The following is a 16,724-nucleotide window of genomic DNA, read 5'->3' on the forward strand; positions in this document are numbered from 1 at the left end:
CTATGATAATTTTTGCACTGCTTGGATTTATTGTGCGTATTTTCATCCTTGGTCCATTTCACGGTAGACTCTCGCAGCAGCACTCCTCCCTCACTCGTTTAACACACTCCCGGGAAACGCCAACCACGAGAACGGATCATGGTGAATGACGGTGATGGGCCCTTTGGTCCGATCGTAAACGGCACGCAGATCGTCTTCTACCACTACAGACCAAACGAATCTGCAGGATGGGCGTTCCTAGTTCTGTTCGCCATTGGTGCTGTTGGCCACCTCGGCTACCTGGTCTGGCTTCGGGCATGGCACTTTCTTCCATTCATTTTAGGTTGCATCGGTATGCATTAAAGCACCCGTTTGCTATCAAATCCATACCTACTGACACAATGTTATAGGTGAAGCTTTCGGTTACTACGGTCGTGCAAAGGCTTCTCAAAACCCTCTCGCCGGTGCGTGCCCAAGCATTATCTATAACCCGTTTCAATCATTGACATGGCGCAGTCGGCCCTTTCATACTCCAGAATCTTTTAATCCTAGGCTCTCCACCCTTGTTTGCGGCGTCGATTTACATGAGCCTAGGTCGTATCATCACAGCCCTCGACCTTCGACGCCACGCTTTCATGAGCCCCCGCCTCACGGCGTTCTTTTATGTCATTGTTGATATTGGCTGCTTCGTGTCCCAGGTCTTTGGGGCTGTAATCCCAGCTTCTGGCGATCCATCTAGTATTGAATTGAGCAAGAAGGTTATTATGGCTGGTTTAATCGCCCAGCTGGCCGTCATCTGTCTTTTCACGCTTTCCTGCTGGCATTCTCATCGGTCCGCTCGGCGCGAAGTGGCCAGCTTAAATGCCACACGCTCAGGCATCAACTGGAGGAAGTATTATTTGGTGACCTACGGAGCGGCTTGTCTCATGTTCGTCAGAAGCTTGGTTAGAGGCATAGAGTATCTCCAGGGTGAGGGAGGGTTTATCATGACCCATGAAATTTTCCTGTATATATTTGATGGGTGTCTCATGGCTCTTCTTTCTGCCTTGTATCTTTGGATTCACCCTGGAAAATTGGTTGTCGATATAAATCGCTTCAAAGGCGATGGATGGCCAGATGAACGGAACATAATGCTGGAAAGTCACTAAGGGGCACAAGATAGAGAGGCGTTAGACTTTGTCATAAATATGCGAATATTTAAAGTCTTCCACGAAGGCGCATTTTCTCTTTCAGGTTTTATTTTACAATAATCCCTGCATTTGCGGGACTAACTAGTAGTCTGGGATTCGCTATTTTCTTTTCTTGGTGATCAGTGATCCCCTCTCTCCAGCCACTTTTCGCACGCGCGATAGAGCTCATCAAACGCGTCAGAGTGTTGGACAATACGCTGGTAATGTTCTTCTCCAAATCTTTTCACAAAGAACAAGAATCCGACGTAAACGAAATCAGCGTAAGATACTAAAATCTTGTCAGAAAACATATCGTCAACCGCTGAAATAGTTTGGGATCATTCTCACCTTTGTCTCCAAGGAAATATGGACCCTCAGTCTTTTTCAAAAGAGCCGCTGTCTCCTCCAGAGACTCTTTAGCTTCTGCCCAAGCCTTTTCACCGCCCTTTTGTTTTTCAAGTTCGTCAAGGGTCATGCCGAACCTCTTCTTGCGCGTTTCCCAAAAGTATTTTGCGCTCGCTTCGCTAAGAATCTCCCGGGGAGCGATTGGCAGAAGAACTGGACGCAAGGCACCATGGGATCTGCTGAGTAGGTTGACCACTTGCTGGAAAACTTCAGATTCGAGAAGGAGTGGCGGCTCAGGGTAATCTGCCTCGATGCGCTTAATGATTTTTTCGCTATTCATTATGTAGGTGCCGTCGGGGAACTCCACGGTGGGGCATGTGTATGGCGCAACTTGCTCCGGGTCTCCCTCCAGGCCCAAGGACTTGAGCCTGGGCTCAATGTCAGGGTATTCAAGCCATTCTGTTTTGTAGTCTATGCCTTTGTAGTTAAGAGCCAGTCGTGCTGTAATGATAATGTCAACTAAAGTATGTGATATTACCAAAGTCACTCACTCTTCCATGGGTTCAAGGACCAGCACGTCTTGTTTCGATCGGGGATGTCAAAGAAGGTTAGCTGTCCGGGCATTTTGAATGTCTATTGTGAATTGAACACTGGCAAGTGGAAATTCACATAGAGCCGGGATATGATGGTTTATATAATTTGGACGATACCAAGGTCAAAGACCAGAGGGGTAAGGAACAATTTTAAACCCCGCGTGGGGTCGATCCGTGGACGATCCGTGGAGATGCCGCCGCGGACTTTGCTTACTGCCTTACGGTACCCCACGCCTGATGGACTCGCTAATTGACAGACGACTCCGAGATCGACCGGAACATATCACCCATCTACACCACTCGGCATTTGAAATGCACCGGGGTTATCTAAACAAATTGCTTATGTGCATGAGGCGGATGCAACCTCGGCTGAATTTATCCGTACTTATTGGCCAATCTGAGAAATGAACTAGCGTACTAGTTTTCATTCCTTTCCTACCGAGAACATGCTGTTTCAGTTCAACCTTTCGTCGCTACGCCCTTGCATTGCTGCATTTGGCACTGATCTGACCACAAAACTTGTAGAGAAATGCAAGTGAGTAGACGAGCGTTCGGATCATTCACCTCTGCATGGTCGGGCAATCATCGTTTCTGCTCTGGTTGCTTTCAGATACCAGGCAGAAGAGCTTGACATCATGATGGGTATTACGTAGGTGCCAAAGGCTATGGCTAAAATATGAGGCTTCCAATAAAATAGGTAGTTTACGTATGTACATTATCCTTGAAGGTAAATGTTGTGTTTCGAGACAACTCAACATAGATCGTCGTGCGCTTGTTTTGTCTAAACACCAGCAGGCTTAGAATTCGACCTGAAAAATATTTCGACTTGTGAGAAAACAAAATTTGTCCTGGGTTCTTTTCTTTCTCGCGTTTGGAGATGCATTTGTTCCTGATCGCCTCACAACTTTTACACGCCAATAGGCTTTCGAAGATGTCAGACATACCCGTTGAAAAGATGACGTTGGTTCATTGGATGTCTTGGATTGCATAGATCGTCCTCAACAAGACCAAAATAGTGCCTTGGACATCCAATTAACAATATCGCCGTTGTTGGCAATTGAGCAACCCCATGAAGTTTTTTTTTTTTTTTTTTTTTGCGGCTTGCCAACGGGTCATTGGGTGGACTTCTATTGTCTTCGACTTTTTGCCGCTCCGAGTCATAGTCGCCTGGACCTTAATCAGGTTGGACCCATGGCTATTTCCGTCTTTTCGTCATAATTCGATGCGGAAAACTCCACAACAAGTTGGTTGATAAGCTAGACCGCCTCTTGTCCCAGTTTAAAAGCCTGGCCGGTTCCCAAATCCCATATCCGCCACCGGGGGCCCATATAATTCAAAGACGGACCCTCCTCCGCCACCTAATCTACCGACACTAACAATGGGGAACTTGATTCACGGATCCACCAAGGCTTGGTTTGCTTGGGCAGCATGGACCGTGCTTCGAAATCTCTGTGGCCGAACTTCTTCCGGTGTATCTTGAAAAAGCTGCCTTCAGGGGTAACCAGCGGTGAGCTGTGTTCTTGATCATTCAAACCACAGCCTCTCCTGATTCACCAAACACGACTTCATTATCACCCTTCAGTCCTATTAGAATGCCTCACAGCACGGAATCCCTCAAGCTTACCAGCAACAACCTGTCCTTGATTTCCTCGCAGCAGGGAGAGCAGAGGGTGAAAACCCCTACCTACGACCGCAATGGCGTCAAGGAGGGGATTGTTCACGTCGGCGTCGGCGGCTTCCACAGAGCCCACCTGGCAGTCTACATCGACCAATTGATGCAGAAGCACGACCAGCGCAACTGGGCTATCTGCGGTGTTGGTCTCCGACCCAACGATGCCGCTATGCGCGATGTCCTGAGCGCTCAGGACTATCTGTACACCGTCATTGAGCGCTCTGCCAAGGGCAGCTTCGCCAATGTCGTCGGCAGCATCAATTCGTTCCTCTTCGCGCCCGACGACCGTGAGGCCGTCATTGCTAAGATGGCCCACCCGGACACCCACATCGTGTCCCTGACCATCACCGAGAGCGGCTACTACTACAACGAGAACACGCACGAGCTGCAGTCTGAGCACCCGGACATCCAGCACGACCTGGCCAACGAGAACGCCCCTGTCAGTACCTTTGGCTTCCTCTACGCTGCGCTGGCCAGGCGTCACGCGCAGGGCCTGAAGCCCTTCACCGTCTTGTCTTGCGACAACATGCAGAAGAATGGCTCCATCACCCGCCACATGCTGGAGTCATTCGCGCGCCTCCGCAACCCGGATGTCGCCAAGTGGATCGCCGAAGAGGGCGCTTTCCCCAACGCCATGGTTGACCGCATCACCCCCAGCACTTCTCAAAATGACATCAAGTCGCTGGCGGACAACTTTGGCATCGAGGACGCATGGCCCGTCGTTACGGAGCCTTTCATGCAGTGGGTTGTCGAGGACAAGTTCTGCGACGGCCGCCCGCCGTTTGAGAAGGTTGGCGTCCAGGTTGTTGAGGGCGTGCACGAGGTCGAGCAGTTTGAGAAGCACAAGCTCCGTCTGCTCAACGCTAGCCACTCCGCCATGGCCTACCCGGGACAGCTTGCCGGTTTCAAGTACGTCCATGAGGTCATGGAACACCCTACCTACCGTAAATTCGTCTGGCAGATGATGCAGGAGGAGGTCAAGCCTCTGCTGCCTGAGATTCCCGGAGTCGACATTGATCAGTACTGCAACACGCTCATGGAGCGCTTCTCCAACCCTACCATCATGGACGGAATTCCCCGTGTTGCCCTTGGCGCCTCGGGCAAGATCCCCCAATTCATTATCCCTTCTATTGCCGAGCAGATTTGGGTGACTGGCCCCTTCCGCCGTTTGTGCTTCGTCGCCGGCGCTTGGTTCCTCTACCTCAATGGTGTCGACGACGAGGGCAACTCTTTCGAGGTCGACGACCCAATGCGCGAGGAGCTGCAGGCCTTGGCGAAGGCAGGTGGTACCAACCCCAGCCACCTGCTCAGTGTCAAGGTGCTGTTCGGTGACGACTTGCGAGGCGACCAGCGCTTCATTGACGAAGTCACCAAGGCTATGGAGCTTATTTCCAAGGACGGCGTGATGGCAACTCTGCCCAAGTATGTTGACTGAACGGAATCAGGAATTCAATGTGCTGGTCGAGTTGTTACAGTACATGCGCCTTTTTAATGTTTTGATGAGTATGTATAGATGGGATAGACCTATAGATGAAGCGATTATGAAGAAGCATTTGATAGATTTAATACGATTGGAGAATATCGTCACTTTCTATTTTTCCCGAACTTGTTTTCATGATGGTTTCCGTGAAAATTCGGCCAGCATTGAAAGGTGCAATGACGTAGCAAAAGTAAAGTGGAGATAGTCTGGTTGGGACTTGGAGGACACGAAAACCCCTCTAGGCGCACAGGTTCGAATCTAATGACTGAAACAGCTCTCTCGCCTTCATGCGGAGTACTGAATGGGGAATTTCAACCTGACGCTGAAAGGAATATTAATATCCTCGCAGATATGTCGGGGAGCTTTCTAGTCATGGCTGTGGGATTTGGCAGATTAAGGGAGGGTGTTGTGTTGCTAAGCTACCGAAAGTTATATGCTGATGGGGAGACCATTTGGTCATCTCAGTAGAGACTCTTATATGTACTACGGTACAGCTCAGATATAGATGAAATAGTTGCAGCTTCCTCTCAAGATGCTGCCGTGACAAATGACAACTCCTCGTCTCGGAGACGTCAATTCTCTCAAAGGCGGTTCAAAGAAATCCTGCCATTGGCACTAGCCACCATCACAATAGAAACTCTTTCAACTATCGAGCATATGACCACCGAAAAGCTTTGGTGCTCATAAGTCATGCTAGTCTCACTTTGTAAATTAGTTGCAACATTGTTTCCGCCTAAGCAACTGAACATTCCATGAGTGTATCATGAATGTGCTCTTTTAGTTATGCCTTTGGAGAGCAATGCTCACGACATAACATCCTTGTATCATGTAAACTGTAATTTCATGAATCTATTGAGAAGAGAATTCTGGGTGATCTATTCGGTTGCATTTACGAGCCCAATATTATGCTCATCAAGCTATGTTCTAACAACCAAGAGCTGATGTCTCCTTCTGACGCTGCCTCTTGCATTTGGTACTTATCTTCCCTCGCCCATTCTTACCACCCAGGTAGATAGTGAATACTAAGCCAACCCTTTAAATCCCTGGCAGAAACATCACTCTTGATTTGTGCCCGGCCCTCCATCGCCATCTATGCTTCCGAACCCTCACCATTGGCTTGTGCAGGGCCGGATGCAATTTATTACACTTCCATAAACCCCTTGCTAAAAGAGCCTCAAGGGTTAGCACTCTTCTGGATGGCAGCCGCTTCTACTGCTGGCTTCTCTTTAGCGCTGTGGCTCGCTTGGCACTGCTACGCATTCTTAGCAGTGGTGTATTACGGGGCCGATTAGCTAGTAGGTACTAAAACCTGGAGTCAAGGTGGTCCAAATAGGGCACCCTGAAGGCTAAAACATGCATTCTCTGTGTAAACCATCCCCTGTGCCGCTAGACGTCACCTTCCACAGCGCGTGCTCGTAAAAGCATCGTTAAAAATTGAGCGCGTCCCGACCTAGCCTAAAAAGAACCATCCAATGTGATAATGCCCGCATATAATGTCTCAAATGCCTTTCTTTCTTTTGCAACGACATAATTCGTCAGTAAAGTCCGATGGTAGATGTACCGACGGTAGAGACAAGTGTTGTCCCCGTGACCAGCAGCGAAACCAATTGGACCAAGGTCCCACAATTGCATCAGCAACGTTCGCTTCTAGGGCTTCATTTGTCCCACAAGCACAATTCTATGACCATTCAATGGAGTCATAATCCACCTGCCATCGCGAACTCTTCAACAAATTGCATCTCAATATCCCCGATGGCACAATTGGCTAGCGCGTCAGACTGTTAATCTGGAGGTTGGTGGTTCGAGCCCACCTCGGGGAGATCTTGTGGTTAAATTCCGTTCTTCAATTGAGTTCTTCTTTTTTGTCTTTTTTTGTTGCATACACGTCATGCCTAGTACCAGGCCTCTCAAAAGGAAGATGCACAGTACTGAATATCCTAGGGAGAAGGTGGGTTTTGAAGCCCCATGTCGAAACTAGAGCCAGTTCAGTGCTAACTATGGCATAAAAATGGGATTGTTCTTAACTTGAGAGACCTCAGAAGCATAATTCTGTTGCCAGGGCTATGTAATGAATCAAGCTTAGTTTATTGCATCCTTCTCATGAATGCTCCATACTCGCATGTATTTATTGGCTGGCAAGATGGCGGATTTCCGGCGGGAGACTTTTCCCCGTAATTAGACACCTTGTTGAGCTAATATGCGCTATTTGGACTCCTTTGTGCACTTGGCAATGCTGCTTAGACAGGGATGCCTGTAAACCCCAAGCACGGCGAGCGGTTGAGCGTTCTCGTTTTAGTTGCCGTTGTAACCCTACGTAGCCAGGACCGAAGACCCGAAGACCTTCGCAATGGGTCTCTTTCCAAATATGGCAGGCGGATTTCAAATCCGTCAGAAATCTGCATGTTGTCTGCATGTGAATTCGTTTTTGACGGTTGCACTTTGATGTGCGGTCCACCTAACAGGCGCTATCGGCACCTTCCTGAGCCACTATTGATACGACAAGCAGCGGGTTAGTTTTGATGAAGGTGGACATCACGCCTGCAGGTACTCCAAGTTGTAAGTGTCCCTGCCTGCAGGCTATCCAGGTTCTCCCAGCGAAATTGACAGAACTACATATGTGGTTCGTATCTCTTTGCGCACCGAATATTTCTCGCCGTGAGCGATCGCGAATTGTATCCACTTGTTAGCATGCATCTTCGTCCTTTGCTCTGGGCAGTGGCCTTAGCAGCTGTCGAAGCACAGTCTTCAGTCGGCGATCGTCGGCGACAGGAAGACCACCAGAATGCCACCATCATCGGAACCAAAAAGTTCATTGTTGAAGCTGGCCCGGTATATTCACCCGTATTCAAGCCACAACTAGTTTCACTATCACTAATCTACCTGTAGGGCGTCTCACTTGGCGACCTTTCCCGGAAGATCGAGGCTACTGGTTCGAGGGTACTTAAGTCGTTCAACAGTGAAATATTTTCTGGGCTGAGTGTCGAGTCCGAAAAGGACAACTTGGATACCTTGCAGAGTGTTGGTGAAGTAGCCCAGGCTTGGCCCGTGAAGGCGTATAAGCTTGCTCCCTTGACACCTAAGGCTTCGTTCACGGACGATGCGACGGCGCAGAATTGGTCAATTCACTTCTCCACTGGGGTAGATAAACTTCACGAGGCCGGCATCTACGGCAAAGGAGTCAAGGTAGCTGTTATTGACTCAGGTGTTGACTATCGTCACTCGGCAGTAAGCCTTTCCCACAGACCTGCTCATAATTGGGTTCGTAGAGTACTGATGCCTCCAGCTTGGAGGTGGGTTCGGGCCTGGATACAAAGTTTCTGGTGGCTATGATCTTGTTGGTGAAGGTAAATAAAAGCATATTAATCTTGCGGCACCATGTTCTAAAAACTCACCTCATACTCAGACTACGACGGGTCCAACGACAAAATCCCGGACGACGACCCTCTCGACTCACTCGGTCACGGTACTCACGTGGCGGGAATCATTGCTGGGAAAAGCGATTTGTAAGTTTAAACATGAATGGTGTCAGCAAACAACGTAATGGGCATCAACTGACAATTCATCGCCTACTAGTTACGTTGGTGTCGCCCCAGAAGCTGAGATACTTGCCTTTAAGGTCTTTGGTGCTGTAAGACAACTGCGATGCGTATTCCACGAAAGGCGATACTAACTGGTGGCAGTTTGAAGGCACCGACGAGGACACTTTAGTTGAAGCAACTATCAAGGCCTACGAGTCCGGCGTAAGTTGAAACTGGTACAGGATTGCATAATGCCTAACATCAAAATTAGGCAGACATCATTACGGCAAGCATAGGCCGCGCAAACGGGTTCTCGGATGGCCCCTGGGCTACCGTTGCTTCCAGAATCGTCGAACAAGGAGTCGTAGTGACCATCGCAGCGGGAAACGATGGCGATGAGGGCCCATTCTACGCCAGTAGTGGTTCATCCGGCAAGGAAGTTTTGGCTGTTGCTTCTGTTGACACCAGTCGAGTACCCGCCAAGCCCTGGCATGCAAAGTTCAGTCTCGACGGCGTAATTAACACGACTCAGCTCGCATACATACCTCCAGTCAACAGACCGGTTTGGAATGTCACGGGATTACCAATAATCCCGCTGTCTTTCGACACAAGCAACCCCTCCGAAGCATGCACAGCTTTACCCGACAGTACACCCGACCTCTCCGATGTGATTGTACTTATTAGGAGAGGAACATGCACACCTTACGTCAAGCAAACCAATGTGGAGAAGTTCGGTGCACGCTATGTGCTCTTCTATAACGATGATTACCGTCCATTTGAGCTTGTGGCCAACTCAGCCTATAAATCTCAGATGGCATTGATTGACGCGAAGGCTGGAGCCGCCATTATCGAGACTGTCAAAGCTGGCGGCAACGTCACTGCAGACTTCACCGTGCCAGTGGATAGCAACTGGGCAGTCGGTTTTTTTGACGCCGCCGGTGGTATTCCTTCTCAGTACACCAGCTGGGGCGGGACTTATGAATTGGAAATCAAGCCTGATGTTGCCGCCCCCGGAGCCAACATTTATAGTACGTATCTTGATAACACGTACAAAGTCCTCAGTGGGACATCCATGGCAACACCATACGTTGCTGGCGTTGCCGCACTTTACATTAGCAAACATGGAGGTCGCGAAATTCATGGCAAAGGTTTTGCCAAAGAACTCTCGAGACGCATCATCTCCAGCAGCGAGTCTCTTCCGTGGCAGATATTCGAGCCTCAGGCTCTTCCAACGGACTTTGGGTATTTTGCACCCGTGGCACAAGTCGGCAATGGTCTGATCAATGCCACAAAGCTTTTGGAATACAAGACTTCCCTGTGGTTCGAAAGCTTTGCGTTGAATGACACAGGTTCATTCAGCCGGTATCACAAGGTCGACATCGCCAACAACGGCAATGAGGTTGTGACTTACAACTTCACTCTCGAGCCTTCTGGAGGGTTCAATGCACAAGGGCGCACTTCCGGGCTTCTTGCAGATGTGCTTGATCTGAAGCCCATCAGCATTGTGCCGACAGTCACTTTCCCTTCGGGGACCTTTCAAGTTAACCCCGGCACAACCAGAGAGGCTCAGTAAGTATTGAGGAAAATTGCGAGATTTTCACAACCAGTGTACTGATTCCTCTTCTCAGGTTCAACTTCATGTACCCGAAGGTTGATGACGAGTCAAAGCTTCCAGTTTATAGCGGCAAGATATTGATATCGGGAAGTAACGGCGAGAAGCTTTCTGTTCCCTATATGGGTAATTCTATTTCTGCTCGCTTTTGAACTTCCTGTCACTGACAACCCACCAGGTGCAGCTTTTGACTTGAAGGAGCAAATGAGAGGGAACATCTTTCCTGCGGGATATCCATTGCAGAGATCGGGTCCAAGTGGGCAAGGTATTGAAGTCTACCATGCGTAAGCGACCATCATACATCATTAGTGCTCTCAAGCTCGGCTGATATCATACAGGTACGCTTTCAACACTAGCAGAGCTGCTCAGGACTTTCCCAAGGTTTCTGCTCGGTTTAAATGGGGAATAAAAGAGTTGCGATGGGATGTGAGTTGCATCGGAATACAAGATTGAGTCAACCATTATATCACAAAAAATACTAACGCCTGGACCTGGAAGATTTTTGACACAAATTACCAAGAAAGCCGCTGGAAGTACCCTCCAGTAGTCGGGGAAAACGGTTACATAGGTGCGGTCACATACTCGACGTACGCATCAGGATTCAGCACGTTTGACCCTGCTACTATGGACAAGGAAAGAGTCCTGCCATTTCCCATTCGAGGAATTGAGCGTACAACTGCTTGGAGCGAGTTGACGGATAAGTTCTGGTGGCTTGGAAAGCTAGCGAATGGCAGTTACATTGCCACTGGCAACTACACGTAAGTTAAGAAAGCTTTGCGATTGAAACCACATCTAACTGCGACCTCCAGAATGCGTTTTGCTGCACTTACCCCTTTCAGCAACCCGAACCACTCTGACAACTGGGATATATGGGAAACGCCCCAAATTACTATTCTTCCGTACATATCTTGATACTCGGTTCTCGATAAGATGTCGGCCGATGGGACATGTAGTAACTGGCAAACAAATAATTTGAGACTTAGAATATACAACCAACTGTAATCTCGCTCTGCGGATAAGTTCAATTATGTAGGATACATTGTGTAAATACTAGAATCCATGGGGTGGATAGTTGATGCCACGCCTAAAGCTGTAGGATTCTGGGGACATCGAAAGTGTAGTACGTCCAGGCTAAAGTGAATTCCAATACTCGGGCTTGCATGAGGGGAGAATGACCTCATCCTTATGCGGAAGGCGCTTCTGCTGGCTGTGGAGCCCGCTGACCTGGTTTGCGACCCGACACAACGTAGCTACAAATATAGTTAGCAAGCTGAACGAGACATACAAGGTAAAGTATGACCAATAAGAAACACCAGACACAACTTACACAGGCCACCAAACATGGATCGTAGGATCACGCATCTCCCTCCTAGCCTTCGAACAGAGCACGATAACCTCTTCCCTTGACCAACCTTTGATATTGGTCAAAGTACCCAGGGCCGCAGTCTCTAGGAAGGTGTCGAGGTTAGCCAGTCCCCAGCCGCCAATGTCTTTCATCATTCTATCCCGTGGCCACGTATTGGTTGGCCACTTGTAGACGGTCTCCCTGACGTCTTCAAATCCACGGTCGATAAGGAGCTGCTTCCACATGGCGGGCAAGTTGAGGGTGCGGCCGATTTTCTCCATGGCGTCGACGACCTCGACGGCCCATTGAGCAAGGAAACTGTCCTGTGGTATCGAATCATCGTCGCTTCGGGCTTCCATGAAAACGTCTTGGGCTTCGAACCAGCCGCCCGGTTCCAATTGGCTAGAGGATGAATGTTCAGCTGGGGTTGAGAACAGGGGTGTAATGTGTTGGGAGCCTACTTGTAGATGCTGTCAACCAAGTTTGCCGGGTCTAATATGCTACCGCCGAGAGTCCTGGAGAAGATGAAGTCAAACTTCTTGGACCATGTCCATGGCTTCTCGATGTCGTCGATTTCGAAAGAGCAGTTCGGTGGCATACTAAAAGACGTGTAAGCTTTGCTTGCTCTCATTAAATTGAACTTTTGTCCTGCTTGACTCACAAATCCGGTTGTACGGGGCTGATATCGACGCCGATGACCTGAAAGTATTGTTTAGTAAGTTTCACCAAGCAAAGGGCTAAACATTTCTACCTCAGATTCCGGGTGTTGTTCCGCTGTGAAGAAGATGTAGTGTAAGTAGGTGGTAAGTGATTCAAGACGAGCTGAGTTAGAAACTGACCGTATTCTAGCGCCCAGATACCCGTGCCTGTCCCAAGATCGAGTACTCTATTGGCCCCATAGGACTTTGCACAGGTGCACAAGCGGCCTCTAAAGGTTCTCACAAAAAGCTCGTGTTGCAAATCCAATCGATCTTGCTCCACCTGGATATTTAGTGTAAGCAAGCGCACAAGATGTATCTGGCATGAATCGCACATTATCATGGGGAAAGTAATATTCTTCGTATGTGTCAGCACGGTCGTTCCTCATGGAAAGCCCAACATGTGGATTTACTCACTTCCGCGAGAGTGGGAGTGATAGAGGCGCCCATATTCGTCGTCAAAGTTTAAGACAGAGGAGCGGATAGATGTAAGGGAATCGCGGATGGACTAAGGATGGGCTAATTCAGCAAAGCCCTTCACAAGTTGCGACATTGAATATCACTTTGTACTGTTAAAATAGGGTCGACGTACAACGTTGATGGCCGAGTCAGTTTCGCTTTCATCCGGGGCCTGTCACGTAAAATGTGTCTTGGATCAGCAAATTTGACCCTTATTTCTCATTCCGCACTGGCGGGCCGGATTGTAGCGTACAATTATGCCTGTCGCTGGGTTTGCGGCATCTTGCGTCCGCGCAGGAGCAACAGGAGGCTCACCCGCGGGTTCAGCCGCTGGGGAAGAGTGCGTTTCTTCTCCTTGAGTCGCCATATTATACCTCCAAAAGAGCGTTTTGGCGTCGGTGAGGGGTTTGTCGTCGCTGGCAAGGATGAGGGAAAATCGCGGGGGGGCGAGTAGAGGGTTGGCCGTCCAGACTGTCTATTTAATCCGCCAAGCTGGGGCCCCCCCCCCTTATTAACCCCTCTCCCCGATCATATCACACACCGGGCGGTGCAAATGTGCGTGCATGGGTTGATGGTTGGCAACTCGAAGAATCAGTCGACTTATCCCAAAGCGAACTTAGGGTTGTGGAGAAATTTTGGGAGAATCCTCCAACCAAATATGGAGGCGGGCTGCTCAACGCAAGGCAACTCCACCTACTAGCGGTGATTGCTCGAATGCCAAGGGCGCTGACACGTGCCACCGGCGACAGGGGACCAAGGAAGGTGGGTAGTTCTTCAATTTTGGGCCTTCAGGGAAGAAAAGGCGCCCAGGTACTCGGACTTGTCTGTGTGGAGGGGCCCACGAACCAGATAGGAATCTTAGTACACAGGGGTTACTCGATGGAGATAGCGTTCCTCGCAAAGCGTGCGCGGCGATCATTCGCGGGATGGATAATCACTCATGACAAAATTGGCAACTTTGTAACTTTGTTGGCAAAGGAAATGGCGAGTAATTCTCCAGGATCGTTACGCTGATAGTTTTGAATTCCAATTTCTCGCAAATAATGTTTTCTCACCAATGATTGAAACAACCGCACTGACCCTGCTGGATTCTTTTGGTAATCCAGGTTCTGACCAATGAGTTCGATGTCTGCTTCTGGGAATCAAAACCTTGTGGGTTACAGTACATATCACTTGCAGCCGATGGACGCGTGGGCATGCACTAATAGACGATATCCTCAGACGTCCTGCCGCCTGCATATCATTCTTGGTCGCTTTATTAGTAACTATGAGTAGTCAAATCTGCGATCTCTTGCCAGGAGTGGAAGGAAGAACGTCAGGAGATTTCAAAGTCTATCGTAAGCCAAACCCGAGTGAACAGCTTTACCGTCACAGATCACTCAGGTTCACAGGGGATGTGAGTCGAAAGCGGAGAAACCGGGCCGTGCCGTTGGCCGGCCGGTAAGCAAATTGAATATCGTCCACTTTGAGGGGCGTTGGCGTGGCGCAGATTTATCACTGGCACGAGTAAGTTGCGTACCAGACCAAACCCTATTTGGGAGAATCGTGACAAGTGTGCAATGCTCCTAGTACTTTGACACATGTAGTTTTCGTAGCTGACGTGTACCCTTTCTGAAACGCATAAATATGATTCCGTTGCCAGACCCTTCAGTCAACCTGTCTATACCTGTATAGAAAACGGGCATATGGCTGAACCCTATTCGTCTAAATATTACTCGTGAGATTTGATTCTTTCGGCAGCGGTTATTTTCCCGTATTCTATAAGAATTGGAAATGAGAAGCCAAATATAAGCTACCGGTGTCAAGATTGCCTGACCACTTCCTTTCGAGGACTAGTTTGATCAACCTCGCCATGTAAAAATCCAGTCTGGACACTTTGGGAATCATGAGGCTCCATGGCGCGTAAATTGATAATAAGACTGGACGAAGTATTCTTTAATATCGAGTCGTATAAGAAATCTGCTTTTTTCTTTTTCTTATTCTTTGAGTAATGTTGACCTGACGTCATTGAGCAGACTTGGTCGTGAATATGAGTGACAGAGTGACTGATGATGTTTTCGTATTCAATATCATCACTTCATGTAGGATGGAGGACATATAACACGAGAACGTTCAAATTTCCAGCAAAGCTGTGATGGGCGAATGACACCGGCTGTCTCAGTGCAAACGTCGTTATCTGATGTATTAATACCAAACTTTCGTTGCGAGGTACACGTGAAGCAGTCAATCATTCTATAGGTTTTCAAGATTATTCTCAAAGAACAGCACGAGTTTTCGAGGCTTTTACTCTTGAGTACATCTCATCTTCAAATGCTTTGATATAAGGTCGAACCCCCTCCTCTGCTGATGGCAGCATCTGCGTCGCAAAAAAGCCACACAATCCAGCTTGCCGATCAATCCACTACATCGGATCAGCAATATTTTCATGTCGAATACACAGCAAGAGAAAACTCACCCAGAAGACGTTCGATGCGCCGCTCCACATCAATGTTCCATCTCGCCGGTATGGATGGCTGTGCCCGTCCACCAACAGTCCGCCAAGACCCCAGTCGTACTCGCCAGTAACTGGAAAATGCCCAACCGCCCACTCGGGCTCTTCCATGGCCTTCAAGAGACCCTTCTTTGCATCTCTGGACAGCTGCGGCTTGAACATCTCTGCAGTCATTGTCGGGCTCAAGAGCTTTCCGTCGTCGACCAGCAATGAGTGCAAGACACGCATGACATCGGGCGCAGAACCATATGACCCTTGCCCTCCTAAGCAATCAGTGACGCCTTGGTTCAACTCTCTCCCGCGGTGTAAGACGATCTTGCCAGTGGCCTTGTCGCGGGTGTTCATTCCCCACAGCTTGGGCCGCACGGCTTCCACATTGAAGGTGAAGCTGGCTGCACCTACAGCATCCCATATATTCTCGCGCATGTACTCCTCAAGAGACTTTCCGGATATGGCCTCGATGATTTTCCCCACCCAGTCTGTGCTCGAGCTGTATGCCCAGTCTTCTCCCGGCTCGTAGTTCAACGGATACCCAAAGCGCTCGTCTACAGTTGATCCGCGGACTGGCTTGATGCCATGGAATGACTGCCACTCGCGTGTTGAGTCGCTTAGGAAATCGTAGCTCGTGCCGGCACTGTGGGTGAGCGGTTGGCGCAAGGTAATGGGCTTTTGACGTTGAACTTCGATGGGCGCCCCGGACTCGGCGAAACCTGTTAGTACGGGCTTCTCCTGAAGACTCGGGGCGTGCTTGGATACGTCCTCGTCGAGTGAGATGATTCCGCGTTCTACAAGTTGGAGAGCAGCAATGGTTGTGAAAAGCTTCGTGACCGAAGCGAGGGTGAGGACGTTGTCAGCTGCAAGACCCCTATTGTCCTTCAAGTTGTCCCCAAAAACGTGAGAATATTGAAAATTGCCTAATTCGATTAGGTTTGCTGCAATTGACTTGAAGACGGTGAGCAGAGAGTGAAATAAGCCTACCAGACTTGTCCTGGGCGTGCAGCATGACACCCGGTATGTCACGATTCCGCACCGCGGTGTCGATAAAGTCCTCGAAAACGCCCATGGCCAATAGAGTTGCTAAGCTCAATCTATGGTATTTCCCCCTTTAGTATTGGTATAAAAAAGGCAAATTCAACGAGGGTAAAACTGTAGACGTTAAGGTTTGAGCTTTTTGAAACTCTGGGATCTGGCCGGATAGATGTCGGCAACGGAATCATCATTAGTCATCGGAGCGAGGTCAATGCCGATCCCCCGCAAGCGCATGACAGCGTCCCGAGGTAAGGTGGCTGGCGAGAGGTAAGACCCGCTGTTAGAGGGGTCATTCTCGTCAACAAGAAACCATCCACCGCCGAAAAAGAAAACA

General features: G+C 49.1%; 5 protein-coding genes across 5 annotated transcripts; 2 read left to right on the forward strand and 3 right to left on the reverse strand.

Annotated features, from left to right (window-relative positions):
* Positions 1-1,288: 1,288 nt before the first annotated feature.
* EsH8_VI_000414 (glutathione S-transferase family protein) lies at positions 1,289-2,117 on the reverse strand (the record flags this gene model as incomplete). Its single annotated transcript, XM_083271667.1, has 3 exons — positions 1,289-1,437; positions 1,497-1,994; positions 2,045-2,117. 3 exons carry the CDS (start codon positions 2,115-2,117, stop codon positions 1,289-1,291), a joined length of 720 nt encoding a protein of 239 aa, XP_083126841.1.
* A 1,561-nt stretch (positions 2,118-3,678) lies between these two features.
* Positions 3,679-5,193, forward strand: EsH8_VI_000415 (mannitol dehydrogenase family protein; the record flags this gene model as incomplete). Its single annotated transcript, XM_083271668.1, has 1 exon — positions 3,679-5,193. One exon carries the CDS (start codon positions 3,679-3,681, stop codon positions 5,191-5,193), a length of 1,515 nt encoding a protein of 504 aa, XP_083126842.1.
* A 2,733-nt stretch (positions 5,194-7,926) lies between these two features.
* On the forward strand, positions 7,927-11,280 carry EsH8_VI_000416 (uncharacterized protein; the record flags this gene model as incomplete). Its single annotated transcript, XM_083271669.1, has 12 exons — positions 7,927-8,067; positions 8,125-8,463; positions 8,522-8,582; positions 8,642-8,741; positions 8,812-8,866; positions 8,919-8,978; positions 9,028-10,325; positions 10,385-10,494; positions 10,547-10,652; positions 10,707-10,794; positions 10,867-11,126; positions 11,178-11,280. 12 exons carry the CDS (start codon positions 7,927-7,929, stop codon positions 11,278-11,280), a joined length of 2,721 nt encoding a protein of 906 aa, XP_083126843.1.
* Positions 11,281-11,551: 271 nt separating this feature from the next.
* On the reverse strand, positions 11,552-12,861 carry EsH8_VI_000417 (uncharacterized protein; the record flags this gene model as incomplete). The annotated part of the gene is made up of 5 exons (XM_083271670.1): positions 11,552-11,618; positions 11,696-12,115; positions 12,175-12,312; positions 12,375-12,412; positions 12,829-12,861. 5 exons carry the CDS (start codon positions 12,859-12,861, stop codon positions 11,552-11,554), a joined length of 696 nt encoding a protein of 231 aa, XP_083126844.1.
* Positions 12,862-15,124: 2,263 nt separating this feature from the next.
* Positions 15,125-16,424, reverse strand: EsH8_VI_000418 (serine hydrolase domain-containing protein; the record flags this gene model as incomplete). The annotated part of the gene is made up of 3 exons (XM_083271671.1): positions 15,125-15,271; positions 15,326-16,275; positions 16,340-16,424. The coding sequence occupies 3 exons, from the start codon at positions 16,422-16,424 to the stop codon at positions 15,125-15,127; spliced, it is 1,182 nt and encodes a 393-aa protein (XP_083126845.1).
* Between the last annotated feature and the right edge of the window lie 300 nt (positions 16,425-16,724).

This window comes from Colletotrichum jinshuiense, chromosome 6 (assembly GCF_051148585.1).
Source record: "Colletotrichum jinshuiense chromosome 6, complete sequence".
Lineage (NCBI taxonomy): Eukaryota > Fungi > Ascomycota > Sordariomycetes > Glomerellales > Glomerellaceae > Colletotrichum > Colletotrichum jinshuiense.